General features: G+C 35.4%; 1 protein-coding gene across 1 annotated transcript; it reads right to left on the bottom strand.

Annotated features, from left to right (window-relative positions):
• Nucleotides 1-5,668: 5,668 nt before the first annotated feature.
• On the bottom strand, nucleotides 5,669-17,342 carry LOC120417744 (uncharacterized). The gene is made up of 5 exons (XM_039579900.2): nucleotides 17,288-17,342; nucleotides 16,589-17,216; nucleotides 12,243-12,392; nucleotides 11,953-12,116; nucleotides 5,669-6,919 (listed from the first exon to the last, which is right to left on the bottom strand). The coding sequence occupies exons 2-5, from the start codon at nucleotides 17,082-17,084 to the stop codon at nucleotides 5,777-5,779; spliced, it is 1,953 nt and encodes a 650-aa protein (XP_039435834.1). The 5' UTR covers nucleotides 17,085-17,216; nucleotides 17,288-17,342; the 3' UTR covers nucleotides 5,669-5,776.
• Nucleotides 17,343-18,965: the final 1,623 nt, after the last annotated feature.

The raw sequence follows: 18,965 nt of genomic DNA, 5'->3' as shown, positions 1-18,965 counted from the left end.
ATGTGTTTTTCAAATAACATGAACTTATTTATTTAGTTGTTTGTTCAAAGTCAACTTCAAAAAACAATATCGAGCAATTCCATGTCAAATAGGGAATCGGTTGTACCCGACCCACTCCGATTTCAATGAAACTTTGTAGACATGATATCCTACGCTTATATAAGCCATTTTGTGTAGGGGAGATGGGGGTAAGACGGCCACCCTAAGGGAGAAGTCTCATAAAATTTACACAACAGATTATTTTGATCTTAAATTACGTACATATTGTTCTACTACTAGTCCATTATAGAAATGACATAAATTAGTTGGTCTAAAAACCAATTTTCAATACTTTTCAGCAATTTCAAAAAAATAATTGAAGTCGTATATATATATGAAATACGCGGGGTAAGACGGCCACCCATGTGAGGTAAGACGGTCAGTGCTATAAACTAACTTAATAACTTTGCTAAATCCCCCCAAATACCTACATGGTTGGTTGAACAGACTTCTCTGAACATCATAACTATTTTGGTTTGAAAAAAAATTAAGTTGCAAATGTGAAGAAAAATGCTGTTTAAAAAATTTCATATTTTGGCTCTGTGAATTTCATATTATTGCGACCACATTTTATGAAAAACTGTGAATTTTTACTACAAAACAAACACAATTTGATGAAAAATAATTAGTTTGTGTATTTTGATACGAATAAGTAAATCAAAATTTGGTAAACAATATTAAATTATCGATTTTTATGAAAAGTTTGATAAGATTTCATACTATTCAATGCGTTTTGCTATATAACAGTAAAAAATGTTGTCGAAACGGTAGTCAACAGCATTTTGATTAAAAATGGATAGTTTTATTTAAAATGCTTTTCCTTATCTACAAATATGTCTTAATAGTCAAAAGCCGTCAAAAACATAACCTATATCAAATAAAATTTACAAATTACGGGTGGCCGTCTTACCCCCGGAGGAGGTGGCCGTCTTGCCCCCAAATAAATTATTATTTTTAAAACATTTTTTGTAAATAGCTCATTGCATTTTTAAAACTTTTCCGAGGGACATAATCTAGGGAAAACTTCAATTTAACTTAAAAAATTATTTGAAGACAGGAAAACATATTGTTATCTAACAAAAAATGCATAAGTTGTAATTCATGAAAATTACATCCAGTTTCAAGTTCAAAAATTATTTGTTTATTTTGAGCTATTTTAATACTATTTCAAACAATATTTTTGGCAAAGGTGACTCCATATGCATTATTTAGCATGATGAACAGTATTGCTAAACATTTTAGTAATATTCATTAGTATACTTATTAAAACAGTTGGGTGGCCGTCTTACCCCCAGCTCCCCTATATGGATCAATAGGGTGTAATATGGTTGTATGGAAAAAAATAAAATTGTCCAAATTTAGCGAGCACAGCAATTTTTCAGTCCCTTTTTCTGGTCCTAAACAACTCCCCAAAGTTTGGGAACGATTGGTTTAGTCCTCACTTTGCGCAAAGCGATTCAATTTTCCATATAAATTTGTATGGGAAAAACCATTTTTTGGATTTTGATATTTATAAAATCCACGTTTCACGCTGTACTAAAACCGGATTCATATTCGGATGCTCTGGAAGGTGCTCTACAACTTTTCCGAAAAGAGTATGGTGCTAACTTGCTCCTATAAAAAGATACAGCGTGATCAAAACTCGTCTAAAACGTGTTTTTTGCTCGAAAATCACGTTTTAGACGAGTTTTGAGGACGCTGTATCTTCTTTCAGGGACAAGCTAGCACCATACTCTCTTCGGGAAAGTTGTAGAGCACATTCCAGAGCATTCGAATATGAATCCGGTTTTAGTACAGCGTGAAACGTGGATTTTATAAATATCAAAACTCAAAAAAATGGGTTTTCCCATACAAATTTATATGGAAAATTGAATCGCTTTGCGCAAAGTGAGGACTAAACCAATCGTTCCCAAACTTTGGGGAGTTGTTTAGGACCCCAAAAGGAACTGAAAAATTGCTGTGCTGGAAAATCGATTTTGATATTACACCCTAATGGAGCAAGTTGCATTTGATAATGACATTCGAGAAGGGCGTAAGTGTTTTAAATATTTTTGTATTTCGTATTTTTTTTCTTTTGTATTCGTAATTTGAATTTGACGGGATTTCTGAAAAAAAATATAATGAACGAAAAAAACACGCCACTTCTATGAGATTTTTTGATTTTAAGTTTAAAGTAAAATTTCAAGGTGAGCCCACGATTTTTTTCGTTCAAAATTTTTGTGCAAACAGCCTAAGATGTTCCAAAACGACTCACGAAAAAATTAGGATGGAGAATCGCCTAAAAAAATACAAAAAATATTTCCTAAAATTGTTTTTTTAGGTGGTCTAAACGTCAAAATTTTCAAAAACGATTCTCCTAACAATTTTAAATAAAAGTCTCTACATCAGGGGTACTCAAAGTTTTTGAATGGTGGGCCAAATTTGAGGCCCACATAAGCTTGCGGGCCAGTTAGAAATTAATTTGATAAAACATGAAAAAAAAAATAATCCATAAAACTGAAAAAACACCTGACGGGATAAGTTTTTCTTGATTTCAGGTATTTTTTGGCATTTGAATATTAGATAACAAATAATTATTGTTTTTATAAGTTTTGTACAAAAAACTCCCAATCAATTGGGATTTTTCCAAAACCTGGAATTCCCGCATCCCGGGAATTTTAATTTTTTGTCCCGGGAATTCCAGAAATTGAAAAAAAAAACAAAATTTGGTCTTGAAATTCAGATTTGGTTGTGGAAATAGATAAACAGTTGAATACTTAGTATTCAAAAAGAATTTTGAGCTACGAAATCGGCCGATTTCAAACATTTTTTTTTTGTTTTTTTTTATTTGGCTCAACTTTGACCAAAGATGCTATTTTGTGTCATTGTTTCACCCATACAAGTCTCCATACAATTTTGGCAGCTGTCCATACAAAAATGGAACGTTAATATTCAAACAGCTGTAACTTTTGAGTGAATTTTCTGATCAAGGCAAAGTTGTAAGTATTGTTGAGGACTATTGAGAAAAAAAATAGGTACACGGAAAGAAATTCAGATTTTTTAATCAACTTTTTTTTCACAAGAACTCAATTTCCCAAAATACGTATTTTTAGATTTTCGAGATTTTTTTATATGTTTTAGGGGACAAAACCCCGCAACTTTTGAGCCATAGAAAAGTATGGTCAAAAAACCTGCCGCCAAGTTATGATTTTTTGAAAAAGTGGTGATTTTTGAAAAAATCGATATTTTATACAAAAAAAATTACCTCATTTTTTTTTTTTTTATTATAGAGACTTTACACCATTGTGCATTCATCTCTTCAAGGTGGATAGTGAAAGAGGAAAGATTACAGAGTTTAAAATCACTTCAATAATTATTACCATGCCTTTTTTCTAACGATTTCTGTCTATGTTTCAAATATTTAGCGGAATATTTCAAGAGTGAATTATCAAGTTCTTCAAGTTTTTCTTCGTCCTCTTCTTCCAGGGATTTAGAAGTTATCTCACAACACTTTTTCTTATAATATTTTGCTTTTATGACATCTTCATCTTCTTCATCTGTTGTTTCTTCTTCAGCCATCTCTCGTCGATTTGTTGTCAATTCGTCATCCGCATCCAAATATGCCTGTAAGCGCTTCCGAGTTTTGCGAGTGTGCTTAGAAAGCACGGTCTCGAATCCATCGTTGTCTTCTTCGTCAATTTCACTTGTTTCCATTGCATTTTGTTCTGGTTTACTGTTGTTGCTTTTACTGCTGCTGCTGCTTGGCTCGGGTTCAATCGGTTGTGTACTGCTTTTTTGGTCCACCTTTTTACTCGAATCCGCACATTTTTTGTTCTTTGCTTTGAGTTTGCAAAGCGATTTTTTGCCTATAATCGTCACTGTTGCAGCAGCATTGTTTATAGTGATTGATTTCGGCGTTGGCTGTTTCAGCAACATCCGCAGGGTCCGAACTCCATTTGGGATTCCTGGGAAGAAGTTAATCCAGCGGTCGTTGGTGATGGTCAAAACTTCGCCGTATTTACTCATCACTTTGACTACGTCATCATTGCTTATGCCTAGAGGTAGGTCAAGCACACGAACTTCCGTAGCGTTGTTGTCCAGGTAAATCGGGATTTTGCAACCCTGATATACCAGAGGTTTGTCGATGATGGACGAGGCCATTGCTGAGTCGGCGAACTGCAACACGGCTATTTTTCTTCTATTGCATAATTGCAATGCTCGCAAGTTTTCTTGGTTTACTTGAAGGTCTGCGAGAAATTTTTTTACAAGCTTTGGGCTTGGTTGGTTTTGGAGTTGACAAAAATCCAGAACCACACTGTTTTTGTCTACGGTGCACATTTTAAAAAAAGCGGCGACGCGCACACAAACTGCGGACTGGCGTTGAGAATGCGACTTGTAAGGTCGGCGGTTACTTTGCAACTGACCTCATTTTTTGATGTAAAATTTAATTTGCTATCGAAAAGTATTTTACAGATTTTGTGAAAAATGGCTCCGTTTTATTTTAGAAGTTCAAAAAATTTGCTATAAAATTGTCTAAGAGACATTGAAGATTGGACTTCTGGTTTGCTGCTTTAATCAAATTCGAACGTTCTATAAATCATTTCCAAAAATGTTTCATGAGATTTTTTAAAAGGTTGATAAACTTTCCTTAGAACAGATTATATTTTCAAGACTTACAAACAAATTTTGCGAAAATTGAAAATAAATTCCTGTGAAGAAATTATTCACGATTTTATCTATGAAATTCTCAAACATCACTTTGGAATTAACCTTAATGTTAAATAAATAGCCCTAGCTCAACGACCTTTACTGAAGAAAATTTGCTTTCAATTTCCCCTGCCACAAGTCGCCACAACTTCCTGGAAGGACACTCTCCCACCACCAGCCAACATAATCATAAACACTCCACTGTCTTTGCCGTCGTCACGCGCCATTTTCCAGTGCCAAAAACACTTCAACCAAAGTCAATGCAAACAGACTTCGGACCGATTCCGCCTCTCTACCCTCGCCTGGCATCGTAAAATTGCTGGATTAAATTTTCATTTAAACCAGCGCAGATATCCTCGGAAGCAGCCGGAACCAAGAAAAGCCCAACCAACGCAGCAGCGGGGGTTGCAAAGCCGGGCAAACTGCAACAGGAATTCATAAATAAAGCATTAAGTCAGCCCATAAAAGAATATTGCTTTTTCAACGATTCTAAATGCTGACTAACCTGAAGAGGAACGAGGTTGGAGAAGTTAGTGATTCGAGGAGCGGGCAAATCTGCTTCAATGTACTTCCGATAATCGCAGCTCTTATCTGATTAACCCTCAACCCTTTTTTTCTAACTCAATTTTCAGCACGAGTTGTACCTTTATTCTAAACGAGCCCTGTCAAGTTGGATAACTATGACGAATGCTGAAAAAACGAGTCTAGCAATGGATTCTAGATACTAAATGTTCGCGGAAGGGTTATTCGATTTTCATATACCTACTTACAGTCGGCTAACGGAGAAACAATTTGTGTTGTCCTTTTAATATTGGTTGAATGCCTGCAGGATATTGCTGTCTGTGTCTGGTTGTTCAGGCCGTATGCAAATTATAGCTATTTATGGATTTGTTTGAGGGGGGAGGAGTTTCGAAGCATGCAAAAAAAAGACCGCGACCGCTCATCGAACATAAATTTAGCCTTACTTTTACTGGCAGACACTCACAGCTAATAAATAATCTATCGTTCTCGTTCACAACCACACGCACTGCTTAAATCTAGAGTTTTTCTGTCATTCGGCACACGGAAGTTGGTTGTACCGCAAACACGCCCCAATATTGTCTTCCGGGCTTCCCTTGTCCAACCCCTCACCAAAGTGGATCCCCAACCCGAACGGGGTCACCGAAGTCTCCACCCGGCAGGGTGACACCCCGAGCGGACACAGTGAGTTGCCACAGTGCACGGGACTGCAGCTCGGGACGTCTCCCATGCCAGCTCCAATGAAATCTTCCACAATACAAGGCAGCGTGATTCGATCCGTGCAGGTCGAGCCAAACTGACGCGCGTAGCGACCTTGCCGGTGAGATCCCTCAAAGCTACTGTATGAGTCGAAGATACTTCGTCGCGAGAAGAACGACGGGAAGAAGCTTCCAAAGAATCCTCCTCCCCCACCACCGGACCCCTCCTCGGCATCCGGATCATCCGCTTGGGCTTCATCCGGTGAAGATTCGTCCGCCACTGAATCATCAACAGCGGGCTCGTCCGCAGCCACTCCCTCATCGTTCGCCGGACTGTCCAACAGTCCAGGAGTCTCACCAGCATCCGCTTCTCCAGGAACACCGGCATCCGCCGCCGGAATGTCCGCCGCTGGTGCCAACGGATCCGATGCAATCCCAGGATCCGTAAACGTCCCCGTCCCCGCCGGACCCACCCCTCCTCCAGGAACTCCAGCAGCCGCTCCTCCAGCCCCACCCCCACCACCAACCCCAGATCCCCCACCTCCCCCCGAACTACTCTCCAGCGGATTCCCGATCCGGAACGACTGCTCGTGGCACGGCTCGTAAGCCACCGAGCACATGCCCTTCTCCTGCCGGATGCAAGCCCTGTAGTTATGGTTCGCCAAATGCCGTCCGTTCTCGGCAAAGTTGAACGTCTGGATGATCCCCTCGTTCCCCGTGTAATACTGCATGCACCCACTAGGTGCCCTCTGACTGAACGGGATCTGCGTCACCCGGATCTCCCACAGACGCTGTGCGAACGAGCGCGGCGAAAAGTTCATCTCCAGTTCGATTTCCTCGTCGGCACGGGCCTTCGGACTCAGGTCGTAGTACATGTGCTGGCCGCTGTTTTGGCCGCACAGATTGAAGGGGAGCACGCCACCAGCCAGTTTGAACACGTCGCCGTCGCAGATGCCCGTTCGGCGGTTGGGTTGGCCCTGGGGAGAAAATGAGATTTAAATAATTTTTATTTTTTCTAATTCACAAAATTATTTCAGTTTTCTATTAAAAATCATGAAGTTTTAAACTGCCCACCATTGAAAAAACGGATAATATCCACTTTTGGCAAAAACGAGATATTAGCACCAGGTGGTAGAGGATGTTCCAACGCATCTCCTGGAACTTGAATTTCACTGAAATAGTGTTTAGACTTGGCTGCCGATGCGAAAAACCAAACGGCTAATATGCCACTCTTACGGGAAATTGCCTTGATGGAGATTTTGTGACAAACACTAAAACGCGTTTTTCTCGGAATACTTGATTTGGCATAATAGCCGAATTTTCAATTATGGGCAGTAAAATAGTTATATTGATGTATTTGATGAAATGCAAAACCAAAATTATTTCTAAATCTAGGAAATCGCCTGACAAACCAGGAATAAAATATAAGTTTTGAGCATATTTTTTTTCCTCGAAAAGAAGTTTTTTATTTTCTTATTTTATTAGAAATTGCCTATATTCCATCAAATATGAGTGTTACACAACCGTATGATTTTTGAAATTAAAAAAAAAAACAGCCAAATCAATGAAACATTTATTTAGGAGTGTATTTCAATATTATTTAAACCATATAAAAATGTAACCATTTGGTGGAATTTATAACAATCAGATTTTGAATGCAATTTTCTTTAAGGTCTTTTCAAGTGTTTTTTAAAAGTTGACGTTGGAGGACAAAAAATATAAAAATTAAATAACAAGCCAAGTACCATAAACCGGGACGACTTTAAGAGCCGGGGTGAAAAAATATTTGAAAATTGAATTGAAATCCTATCAATGTCACTCTAATGTTTACAGTATTTAACACTTGAAAAAAAAGTGTTTCAGAACGCAGTTTAGTTGATTGGCAATTAAAAGTTTTAGTACCGATAAAACTATTTTTTTCGAGAAATAACATTTTGTGCGGTACTATTCATAGGAATTTTACAAAAAAAAACCAAATATTTTTATACGAGCCCAAACATGCAAGAATTAGTTTCCTAAATCGCAGGAAAATTAGTTTTAAATTGTTGCAATTGATTATAGACTTCTATTTCCATGTTAATTTGGACGTCTTTAGAAAAAATATTAATATCCTTCTGATGTTTCGGGCTGGTTTTAAAGAAAGACTAAAGTTATTTACGGCCAAAGTTATTTACAGCAAATAGCCATAACAATTGAATTATTTTTTTATAAATGTTTACTGATTGATGATAAATCCTTGAGGAAAACATTTTTTTTTATCTATCAGATCCGATTATTTCTTTTTCAAAAATCCCGAAATGTTAGGGATTTAAGATTTTTTGAAACATGAAGTTATTTTTGAAACATTGAATTTATTTAGCATTGGGGAAATTTTCATATTTTATGAGTTTAATGTACATATTTACAAAAAAAAATATATATATATTAGATTTATGGTAAGGATTCCGATATCTTGAAAAAACTATATTTTCAGCGTTTGTCAAATTTTTATAGCAATAAAGAAACTTTTAATACAAAAAATATATTTTAAGGTAAAAAACAACATGTTCTTGATTGTTTAAATTATATTCGTTATCTCCTACTCAAGTTGATAAACTTGTAAGATTTTATTTTAAAAGTATTCGAAAAAACGAAAAATACTCATTTCCAGTTATTAAAATCATCCAAAAAAGATTATTTTGTGCACAGAAAAAATGAAAAACTGGTTATTTTCTACGATTTTTTTTCTAGAATTCTTTCCATAAAACCAACAACTTTGCCGAAGAAACAAACAAAATCGATCAGAAAAAAACGTTTCAAGATTTTTTTTATATTTGAATTGCATTTTTGTATGAACAGCATCGGCTGCTATATTAAAAACTATTAAAAACTAATGATGCAAAATGACTCTTTCGGTGAAAGAGTAAGCTGATTTTTATTAAATCAATTAAATTGCTAATTTTTGGAAGAATCGTTTTCCTGCTTTCCAGTAAAGATCTGCAAAATTCCGTAAAACAAATCAAGGTATTATTTTTAATTTTGAAAAAAAGCTAAATATTGGACATGAAAAATCCAAAATTTTATGGAGATTAAAGGAGCAAACTTTCGAAAGCTATTACAGTCCAGACTCGATTATCCGAAGGCCTCGGAAAAATTTCACTTCGGATAATCGAATCACGATAAAAAATATTTTTTCGTTGCCTAATTTTTTATTGTTGAGCTTAAGTACCTATGACCCCTAAACTACGTTTTTGCAATTCCGTCGTGAAACTACTTACTTTTCCTGTCATTCTTGAACGACGAAATAGCCTACTTTTCTGTACCAAAAATAACAGAATCGAATAGCAACACTTTTCAAAATAAATGCTGAAAAGTTCTACTTTTCAGCACTGAAACGGGTGCTGAAAAGTTGAACTTTTCAGCACTTGTTTCGAAAAATAACACTTTTCAACATTTTTTTTATTTAAACGAACATTTGCCTTATAATTTCATTCAATGGGTGTTTTTCGGAATTGCAAAAAATGTTGTATGGAACTCGTTGCAAAACTTGATTTTTTCAGCACTCGTCGTATTTATCCAACTCGGTGAACCTCGTTGGATAAATGTACGACTCGTGCTGAAAAAATCCTCTTTTTGCAACTTGTTGCATAAACTACTATTTTGCAATTCCGTCGTGAAACTACTTACTTTTCCTGTCATTCTTGAACGACGAAATAGCCTACTTTTCTGTACCAAAAATAACGGAATCGAATAGAAACACTTTACAAAATAAATGCTGAAAAGTTCTACTTTTCAGCACTGAAATGGGTGCTGAAAAGTTGAACTTTTCAGCACTTGTTTTGAAAAGTAACACTTTTCAACATTTTTTTGATTTAAATGATTAATTGACAATATACATGAAAATTTGACTTAAAATTTCACTCAATGGGTGTTTTTTCGGAATTGCAAAAAATGTTGTATGGAACTCGTTGCAAAACTTGATTTTTTCAGCACTCTTCGTATTTATTCAACTCGGTGAACCTCGTTGGATAAATGTACGACTCGTGCTGAAAAAATCCTCTTTTTGCGACTTGTTGCATAAACTACTATTAAGAGATTTTAAACTTTTAAATCCAAGATGGCTGCCAATATGGCGGTGTTGAAATATTGAAAAAATGCATTTTTTTATTTAATAGGCAATCAACTATTCAAATTTTACTAACATGGGGTTGCAGAACTCTAATTTGAAGTTTAAAACAATTATATTTAACAAATTGACTGTACTAAAAGTATGCTTAAAAGCTTAAAAGTATTTTGATACCTACTCAGGTCAGACTAAAAGCATGTTTATTTCATGACAAATTTGCTGGCAAAATTACTTTTGGTTTCTGGAGAAACCGGGGAAAAACCGGGAATTCGACAATCGAAATCTGGTGTCCACCCTGTTCTAAATACCTTATTTCGTATTATATTGTCTATTTTTTTGTAACAATTTAAAACTATACTAAATATTTGTCTTGATTTCAAAATATTCTAAGAAAATAATGCAGTAAACCACTAATTTAACCCAAAAAAGGGCCAGTGTCATATTTTGACAAAAAAGAAACCTATTTTAAAATACCGTTACTTAAAAACTTACAGAAACCATAAACCTATAAATTCAACAATTTTTGAAAAGAAAGAAATACCGTAAAACGGGGTGATTTTGATAGCCAGGGTGACTTTGATAGGTTTGCAATTTTTCCGCAAAATGAAGAGAACAATTAAAATACGTAAGGGATGGTTTAGAAACATCCTGACCGTGGTAGAGAAGTGTTCAAAGTACCTCAAAAAGAACTTTTCATAAAATGTTGACAAGTTTAAAAAGTTAGTTAACTATAGTTGAGAAAATGTTGATAAAAGTCATTATTTTAAACTACTCAAAGTGTCATGATTTTCTCAATGAACATGATTTTTAATCGGTAAACGGAATGCATTTTCGGATTCTTTGGACAATTTTCCACTAGGAGAAGGTTAAAAAAATTTGTAAATAATAAATAATATGTGTTTTTGTAACATAATAAAAAAAATCTCCAAATTTATAAGCAATTTCAGCATAACAAATTTCATGTAAAATGTGAAAATTTATGATTCGTGCTTCGAATTCAGTATAAAATGCAATATAAATCGATAATTTTACAAACAAAACTAGTTTTAACAAATTTCAGGCAAAATTCCAACTTTTTAACAATTTTACCTAAAATTTATATGTATTTTGCTAAAAAGCTTATACACTTAGTTAACTAAATATAAACATTGATTTTTTTTTCTTAAAAACTAAATCAGCTACTTTAGTGATGGTACATTAAGCGTACAAATAAAGTTTGAACATCTTGAATATGATTTTAACACGAAAAACTATAACTATCAAAGTCACCCCGGAATTAAAACTAAGAATTTTTAACGTAACTATTTTTCTAAACATTATTGAAAAAACTTATTTTTTCCCAAATAGTGCATGGACTTTGTGTAGTCTACCCCAGTACATGTTTTTAAAATAATAATCTTGAAAAAAACCTTACCTGTTGGAAAATATTTTGAAAACAAATTGAAATCCTATCAAAGTCACCCCGGTTTACGGTACCACTAATTACACCGGCACCAGCAAATTCAGCGCAGGCACAACTCGAAGGGAATCATAAACTTTGGGGTCCCAAGAAATACGTGCACCTTGAATTTTTCAAAAATATTTAGAAAGGACCGGATGGGATTTCTCAAAAGTTTGTATAGAAAATAAATGAGGTTCGCCCCTTGAGACATAATGCATGCAATCGCCATAATTCTCCGTGCAAACTTTGGAGAAAAACCGGGCCGTTCTAAATATGTTTCAAATATTCAAAGTGCCTGTGTTTCAGGGAACTCCAAAGTTCATGCTCCCCCTCTAGTTGAGCCTGCACCAATATATTAGTCTACTGGTCATTCAACAGGTTAAAATCAAGCTCACTTCATCAGATGAGAAGTGCAATGACACCACCAACCCCTCTAAAATCAAACCCCCTTATAATAAAATTACCAATGCAAAATGGACGAAATCAAATTTAAGCTGGGTAATTTCCTCGCTCATCAGCTTGATTTTCAGCTTGCAGACGGACATGTCCTTGGGTAGCAGCGCCGGGAAGCTCGGCGACAGAAAGTAGGTGATGTTGTTGGCCATCTCCTGATCGCAGGTGGCCGTGACTGAGGGAGTAAAAAGAAGCAGAACAAAAAAAAAGTTTCAAAATTAACCCCAAAGTTTGGCGATAAAGTGAATTAATCAGCAGGCTAAAATTAAGGGAAGAGGGGGTGAGATGGGGATCTTCTTACAGATACAGCAAACGCCGAAGCCGAGGGCACACTGGCCACGGGCCGCCCCGCCCTGGATGCGGCACTCGTACACGTTCATGCACTGGCCGGTGCGCAGGCCGTCCTCCGAGAGGCACTCGTCGTCCACCGGGACCGGGAAAAAGTTGAGCACTGCAAAACAAAAAAAAGGGTGGTGAAGGGGAGGGTGTATAACATTTTAAAAATTCATATTAATCGGTGTAACTGATGGCACTTGGAAATGGGCTTTGTTTGGGAATTTTTTTCGGGGTGTTTTGTTTTTGGCGAGCACGAGATTGGACAGATTGATGACCGGTGATCAATGTTGTTATTAAAAGAGTTTTACAATATTTTTTGCATGAATATTCCCAGCGGGGTTCATTTGATAGATTTTATCAAGTTTTATTTAAAAAAAAACTCTTAAACTTTGGCAAGGTATTAATGCGATACAAATTCGATTTATTGCATCCAAGGTTTCGTACTCTGTAACATTACGAGCAAAGCCAATTGCTCTCCATTTTAATCCTTTCCGGAAGGCTCCCACCACCGTTGTTGCCGGCAAAAGGATTAATGTGGAAATCATCCCCGACAAATCCAACCACCATAAACGATTATGCAAAACATCGCCACGTCGCTAAACAAGAGTTGAAGATGTGATGTGTCGAGGTCTTGTGGATGGTCTTTTTTGGTGCACCATGCCAGTGGTGCTCAAGCAGATTTTTTAGTTTAGGAAAAGATATCTGATTTAATATCTCTCAAACTTTATGAAAATTGGAAAAAAAAATTGAATTACTCAAGCCTGATAATAAAGTACATTTTCTGACAATCACTGTCCCAACATCAAATCCGTCAGAGCTCTCACATAAAGCAGCCTCGCAAGGGCGGATACTCCTCATACTCTGCCCCCACATTTCACCTGGTTCGCGGGAAGAGGAAGTGCACACAGACAGCATCCACCAGCATAAAATATGCATTCACTGGTAAAGCGATAAAGCTGATCAACCTTCCAGCTTGACGAGCTTAGCGCGGGAAAACCTCGAAAAACACATCCAGCATGAAGCAAAAACCGGTGCTCCGCGCGTGAACTGAGCATTCTCCTTTGGCATCGACATCACGAGCGAGATGGTTTACCTTGATTAAATTAAACAAGTACGACCATGTGGATCTTAGGCGATGATGCATGTCATATGCCTAAATGAGAGTGAAGTTTTGTCAGACAGACTGTCTCATAAATTTATGACATGAGGTATGGTGTACTATCAAGCAAATTGCAGTTTGTAACAAGAATTGTTTGCTGACTCTGGATTTTTTCAACTTTCACTGACGTTAGAAACTTGATTAGATATTAATCAACATAACATTACAAAGTAAAAAAAAAACATAGTGTACCGTGTTTTCCTTTTTAACATTTTATGAAGCAGTTCGATGGATCTTTTCAATCAATTAAATTACTTCAAATTCTACGGAATTCTAAAATATAACTAACGGAACTATATAATTAACCCTCTACAACCCAACCCCGCCTCTAGACGGGCTTCGATTTAAAAAATCGCCAAAAATCCATTTTTGAACCAATTTTTGATCTTCAAAAAGCATTGGAAAGAAGAACTTTCAAAATTTTGGAAAATTTGGGTTGGAAGTTTGACTTGTTTTATGTGACTTTGCCAATGTTTTTAAAAATGTAATTTTTTTAGGGGTCAACTTTGGCTGTGTTTTTTACTAACATTTCCTATATTTTAAGTAAAAAGAAGTATGCAGTAATTTTTCTAGTGCCCCAGACTATGCCTCTATGCATTTATTTACAATTTAAATGATAATGGTTCCATTTTATAGCAGAAAATGTGAAAAACATGCAAAAAATTGAAAAAATTACTGTAAAAAAAAACATGGAAAATTTGATAGGCAAAATGTAATGATAGGAGGTTGTAGAGTAGGCCAAATACTACCAAAAACAAACATAAACTAAACAAAATAAATGCAAATTAAAATACTAAAAATGAAACAAGAAAAACATAAAACAAGAGAAGTAAAGTTTTCGTAGAACAAAAGTTGCTCAAAATGACCTCCTGAACACGGGAAAAATAAAAATTTTCGAAAAAAAAATTTGGGCAGTAGAGTGTTAAGCCTAAAGAACTTTCGCGATTTCACGGAAGCCACGTAATCCGTGAAATTTGGTAAATACTGCCGCGAAATTCGAAATAATCAATTATCTAACTGCTCCTCACTGTATTGAAACATCGTTTTTTTTTTTAATTCAAACACACCACAAGATTTTTAACATGCCTTTGGAAGCATTTGTCAAAATAAAATAAAACATATGTTTATTACATTGTTTCACGAATTTCAGATAAATAATCGTAAATATTCAGCAAAATAAGGAAAGATTTATTGATAATGCATGAAAAAATTTAATACATTGCAAAATGATTAACAAATATGATTTCAATATGTATTATTTTACTAATCAATTGATTTAAAACACATAATTTGTATTCAAAATATTAAAATGCAATTTGTTCATCGTTGATTAATTAAAACAAATTTTACAAAAATTTAAAAATAAAAAAGCTATTTTTTGCGTTTTATTTTAAAGAAATGTTGAGTAATGTTCTTTTAAAGTCTTTTTAAAATTTTGTGGAATAAAGAAACTATCTGCATTTTGTTGAATATTGTAATGAACAATATCTTCAAAATATAATTGTAGATCTGATATGAAAAACTTTTTTATTTGTAAACTGCACTTAAAATGCTTGTTATAAATCTTTTAAAATGTTTGAATTAAAAAATAAAGCTAAACTGCACTGAGTAGCGATTCATCAATTGAACATTTCCAATTTCGCGGCATTTCACGGTATTTCCCAAATTTCACGGCCAAAGGCAAATTTCACCGATTACGCGGCTTCCGTGAAATCGCGAAAAATCACTAGCCCTACTAATAGGTTATGGAATACGTGATTTTTTAATGTTTAATAATTGGCTAACATGCCGCAAAGTTTATTTTTTTCTAAAGTAATAATTCATAATTGTGAACAATTTCGGAAACATTTTGCTTGAAATTAAGAAAATTGTTATCGATTTAGCAATCTTGTGGAATGTTTTCAAATTCAATAACATAGATAAAAATTATCCGCTAACAGTTGTTCTTTGCGTGTAAGACTTGCATTGAAAAATTTACAAAATTAATTTTAATTTTATAAATTGTTTTTTTTATGATTATAATCACATTATGATGCACACAATTAACATATAACGTGATGAAAATCTTTAAAAAATTATACATTTTGGTATGTAATGTTTTTTTTCATCTCTTCAAATTTTGATTTTTGAAATGAATTTTCTAGAATTGATCAATAAACAAATTTATATTAAATTTTACAAATCACGTTTACGTTTTGAAAAATCTATTTGAAATATAAACATACTAACAGTTACAAATTCTTAAAATGAATAAAAAATATAGCAAGCAATAGCAAACCTTACAACACATTTTAACAAACTTTAATTTTTGTAAACAAATCTATAAATCGATGGTTTTTTTTAATTAAATATTATTATCAACCTATTTATAAAAAGTGATTCACAAAAACAGATTCAATTTTTATAAGAAGAAAAAAAGTATCTGTTGGTATGAATTATTATCTCTGCACAAAAAATATCGACGTTATGTACATTGGATTTTTTTTTTTATTTATAAATAAAGTTTTTTTCTCAAAAAAAATAACTTCTCTGATTTGTACGCCAAATTATTATTTTTTAAATGTGTTATTTTGTGAAAAAAATAATCTTCCAATCCAATTTTTTTAACAACAAGTTTTAATGTAAAATCAAATTTAAAAAAAAGAAAAACATTTTGATAAAGTGTACCGTTTTCGAGAAATGGGCAATGAAAGTTTAATTTAACCCAGAAATAAAAAAAAATGACTTCAGGTAATTGTTTTTTGAGAAAAATATAAATTTAAAAATCAGAAAACAAAAATCCTTGCGCTATTTTTTTCTGATTAGTCTTTAGCAATACCTACAACTTTGCCGAAGACAACAAATCTATCAGAAAAATTCCTTCAAAAGATTTTCGAATATTTCTGTATGGACGTCCATGGACTGCTGCAAAAATTATATAAGACTTAAATGGGTGAATCAATGACTCAAAATGTTTTTTTTTTTGTCATAGAGAAGGCCCCTAAAAAAGTTTGAGCCAATCAAAAACATGCTAATCAAATCCATTTCTGGAATTTGGGGAGAATTGCTCATATATGTATTTGCAAACTCTTGATGTTATTAAAAAAGTGCAGGATAAAATAAACTTTCAATACGTAATTATTAAAAGAACTCTCATACTCTAGTACACTCACCCTTTGCACTCCGCCCTCTTGTCCGATTGAATCCAAAGTCGTTCCTCTCGCCTAATCCGAGGACATCACTCTCTCCCGCTAATCCGCCTTCCATTCCAAAGCCGGACTCACTGTCGCCGTTCCGACCAGTCCAACCTCTCCGCCGAAATCTGGTTCCATCCGCCAAATTGGGGTCAAATCCCGACAGCATCCTCCGTGACGACGACGACGACGACGACGATAAATCCGCGTCCCGCGAGACCCCACGCCGGTCCCCTTGATCACCACCAGCGGTGGGCGTTCCCCAAATGTCGTAATTTTTCATCGGTGGCCAGGATTTGGACGCGAGTGAGGGAGCCGCGTGGCCACCGGGGAACGTCATCAACGCCATCACCGCCGTGGCTGTCAGAACCAGTGTCAGCGTCAGTGTCGGTGCGGGTTTGGCAATTAATCCGCGATTATTTACATTTAATTTGGGCATATTTCCCTGCGGTGGGCGTGGGGGTGGTGACATCATGATGTGCTGCTCTTTTGCGTGCGATCGAAAAGTGGCTTATCGCATGGTTAAATATTAAATGCATTGCATTGCTTCAATCACTGGAGGGGGTAGTGCGGAAAATGTAGGGTTTCTTTTCAGAAAAAATGGGGCCTGTTGGGAAATAAAAAGAAATGGAATTACCAATCAACTGATGTCGGTTTAACGTTTGAATGAGTACGAACCGATAAATGAAGGTCTTTAATGGATTATTCACTGATTGATAGCAGTTTTGTTCTGAATCCATTTTTGTTAGTCATTTTTGAGTTGGTAATTTATATTTTTCTGTTAAAAACTTTTTTCTTTAGACACAAATGATTGTTATGTATTTTATATTCTCAGCACTTTTATGTCGTCAGCCAGAAATTAGTACCGAATTTCATATTTTTGCCTTTCTTACTAAAGAATGTATAGGTATTACTTTATGGCTGGACGTCATTTCCATCTTCGTAAATAACACGATTTAGCATGAATTTTAATCGGAAAAATCGCCAAAAATCACACTGCATCGATTTTCGACGCTCTATCAATTCACCTTGACAGAACTCGTCTATCTCAAACCCTCGAAATTTGAGAAAATAAATTCCGTCGAGGTCGAGTGATGTTCGTGTGTGGTAAAATTTTGCAAAATATTGTATCGCGCCGTTCTCAGCTCCCATATATCCGATTTCGATTCTTCTAAATGCAGATGAAAGCTAGTGTGCTGAACCTGGGCGAGTTGCCGCGCAAATTTCGAAATATCCATCTGTTTTCGGATGTGGCCAGACTTTTCAACAAAATACACAGTTTTCAAATGAAAATATGGTATTTTTTTCATTTTCATACCTTTTATTTATCTCAAAAATTGCATTTTTTGAGCTCTACAACCCCTCAAATTTTCATCCAGATTCATAATATGGTTCTGGAGTTAGAGCCGTTTGATTAACCTACCATAAGAAAAAAAAATCCCTAAAAAAAGGTAAAAGCCCACCTGGCCAACATTTTTCGTTTCTAATTTTATCCGAAATTTCTTTCTAGTACAGACCATGAGTGAGCATCTCAAACAAATTTGACATCTATCGGCAATCCCGATCAAGTTTTAGAACGATTTACTTTTTGCCTTTCTCACTAAAGAAAGGTATAGGTTTTACTTTATGGCTGGACGTCATTTCCATCTTCGTAAATATGTCGATTCAGCATGAATTTTAATCGGAAAAATCGCCAAAAAATCACACTGCATCGATTTTCGACGCTTCGTCGCCAAGTCGACAAGTTGTCAAGTTGAGCTTGGAATAAGGGCGCGAGAATGCTGGCTTTTCGATTTCTTTTGCCCTGTCCGTTTTTGCATAACTGTCCAATGTTTATGCAAAAACTTTTGTGACATAGGACATTCATCCGGCTACAATCCATTTGTTTTCCGTGTGCTCCTAAAATCGCCTAAATGTAGACTTCATTTTTTCGTGATGTCGTAAGTTTATTGAACAGGGTTCATTAGATTCCAATAGGAGCATTCTAAGCTTTTCATCGTTTATATCGTTTTCAAAGTTTTCAATGCTGGCGACGCCAATGGCTTTCTACCTAAGGTAATCGCGATTGAGTGTGTAGTGGTGCAGTTGTAAAAATAGCTATCTCTGACTCTGTCATTTTCGTAGAAGCTGAATGGCTAGCTTCTCTGCACCGTGCGGCACACGCGGTTCACTTGTACCTCGGTTTTGCTTGGCTTGGTAAGCTGGTACGATGGACCAAAATACCAACACACAAAAGGGCTCGTACCGAAGCTAGAAAACCAAAACCGCGGTGTGCGTTGTCACTGGCGCATGGGAAGCTTGCTATGATCGCGTTTGTCATATACGCTTGTTTGATTAAAAATATGTACGATTAAAA

Source organism: Culex pipiens, chromosome 2, assembly GCF_016801865.2.
Source record: "Culex pipiens pallens isolate TS chromosome 2, TS_CPP_V2, whole genome shotgun sequence".
NCBI lineage: Eukaryota > Metazoa > Arthropoda > Insecta > Diptera > Culicidae > Culex > Culex pipiens.
This window is presented reverse-complemented; position numbering and strand designations above follow the sequence as displayed.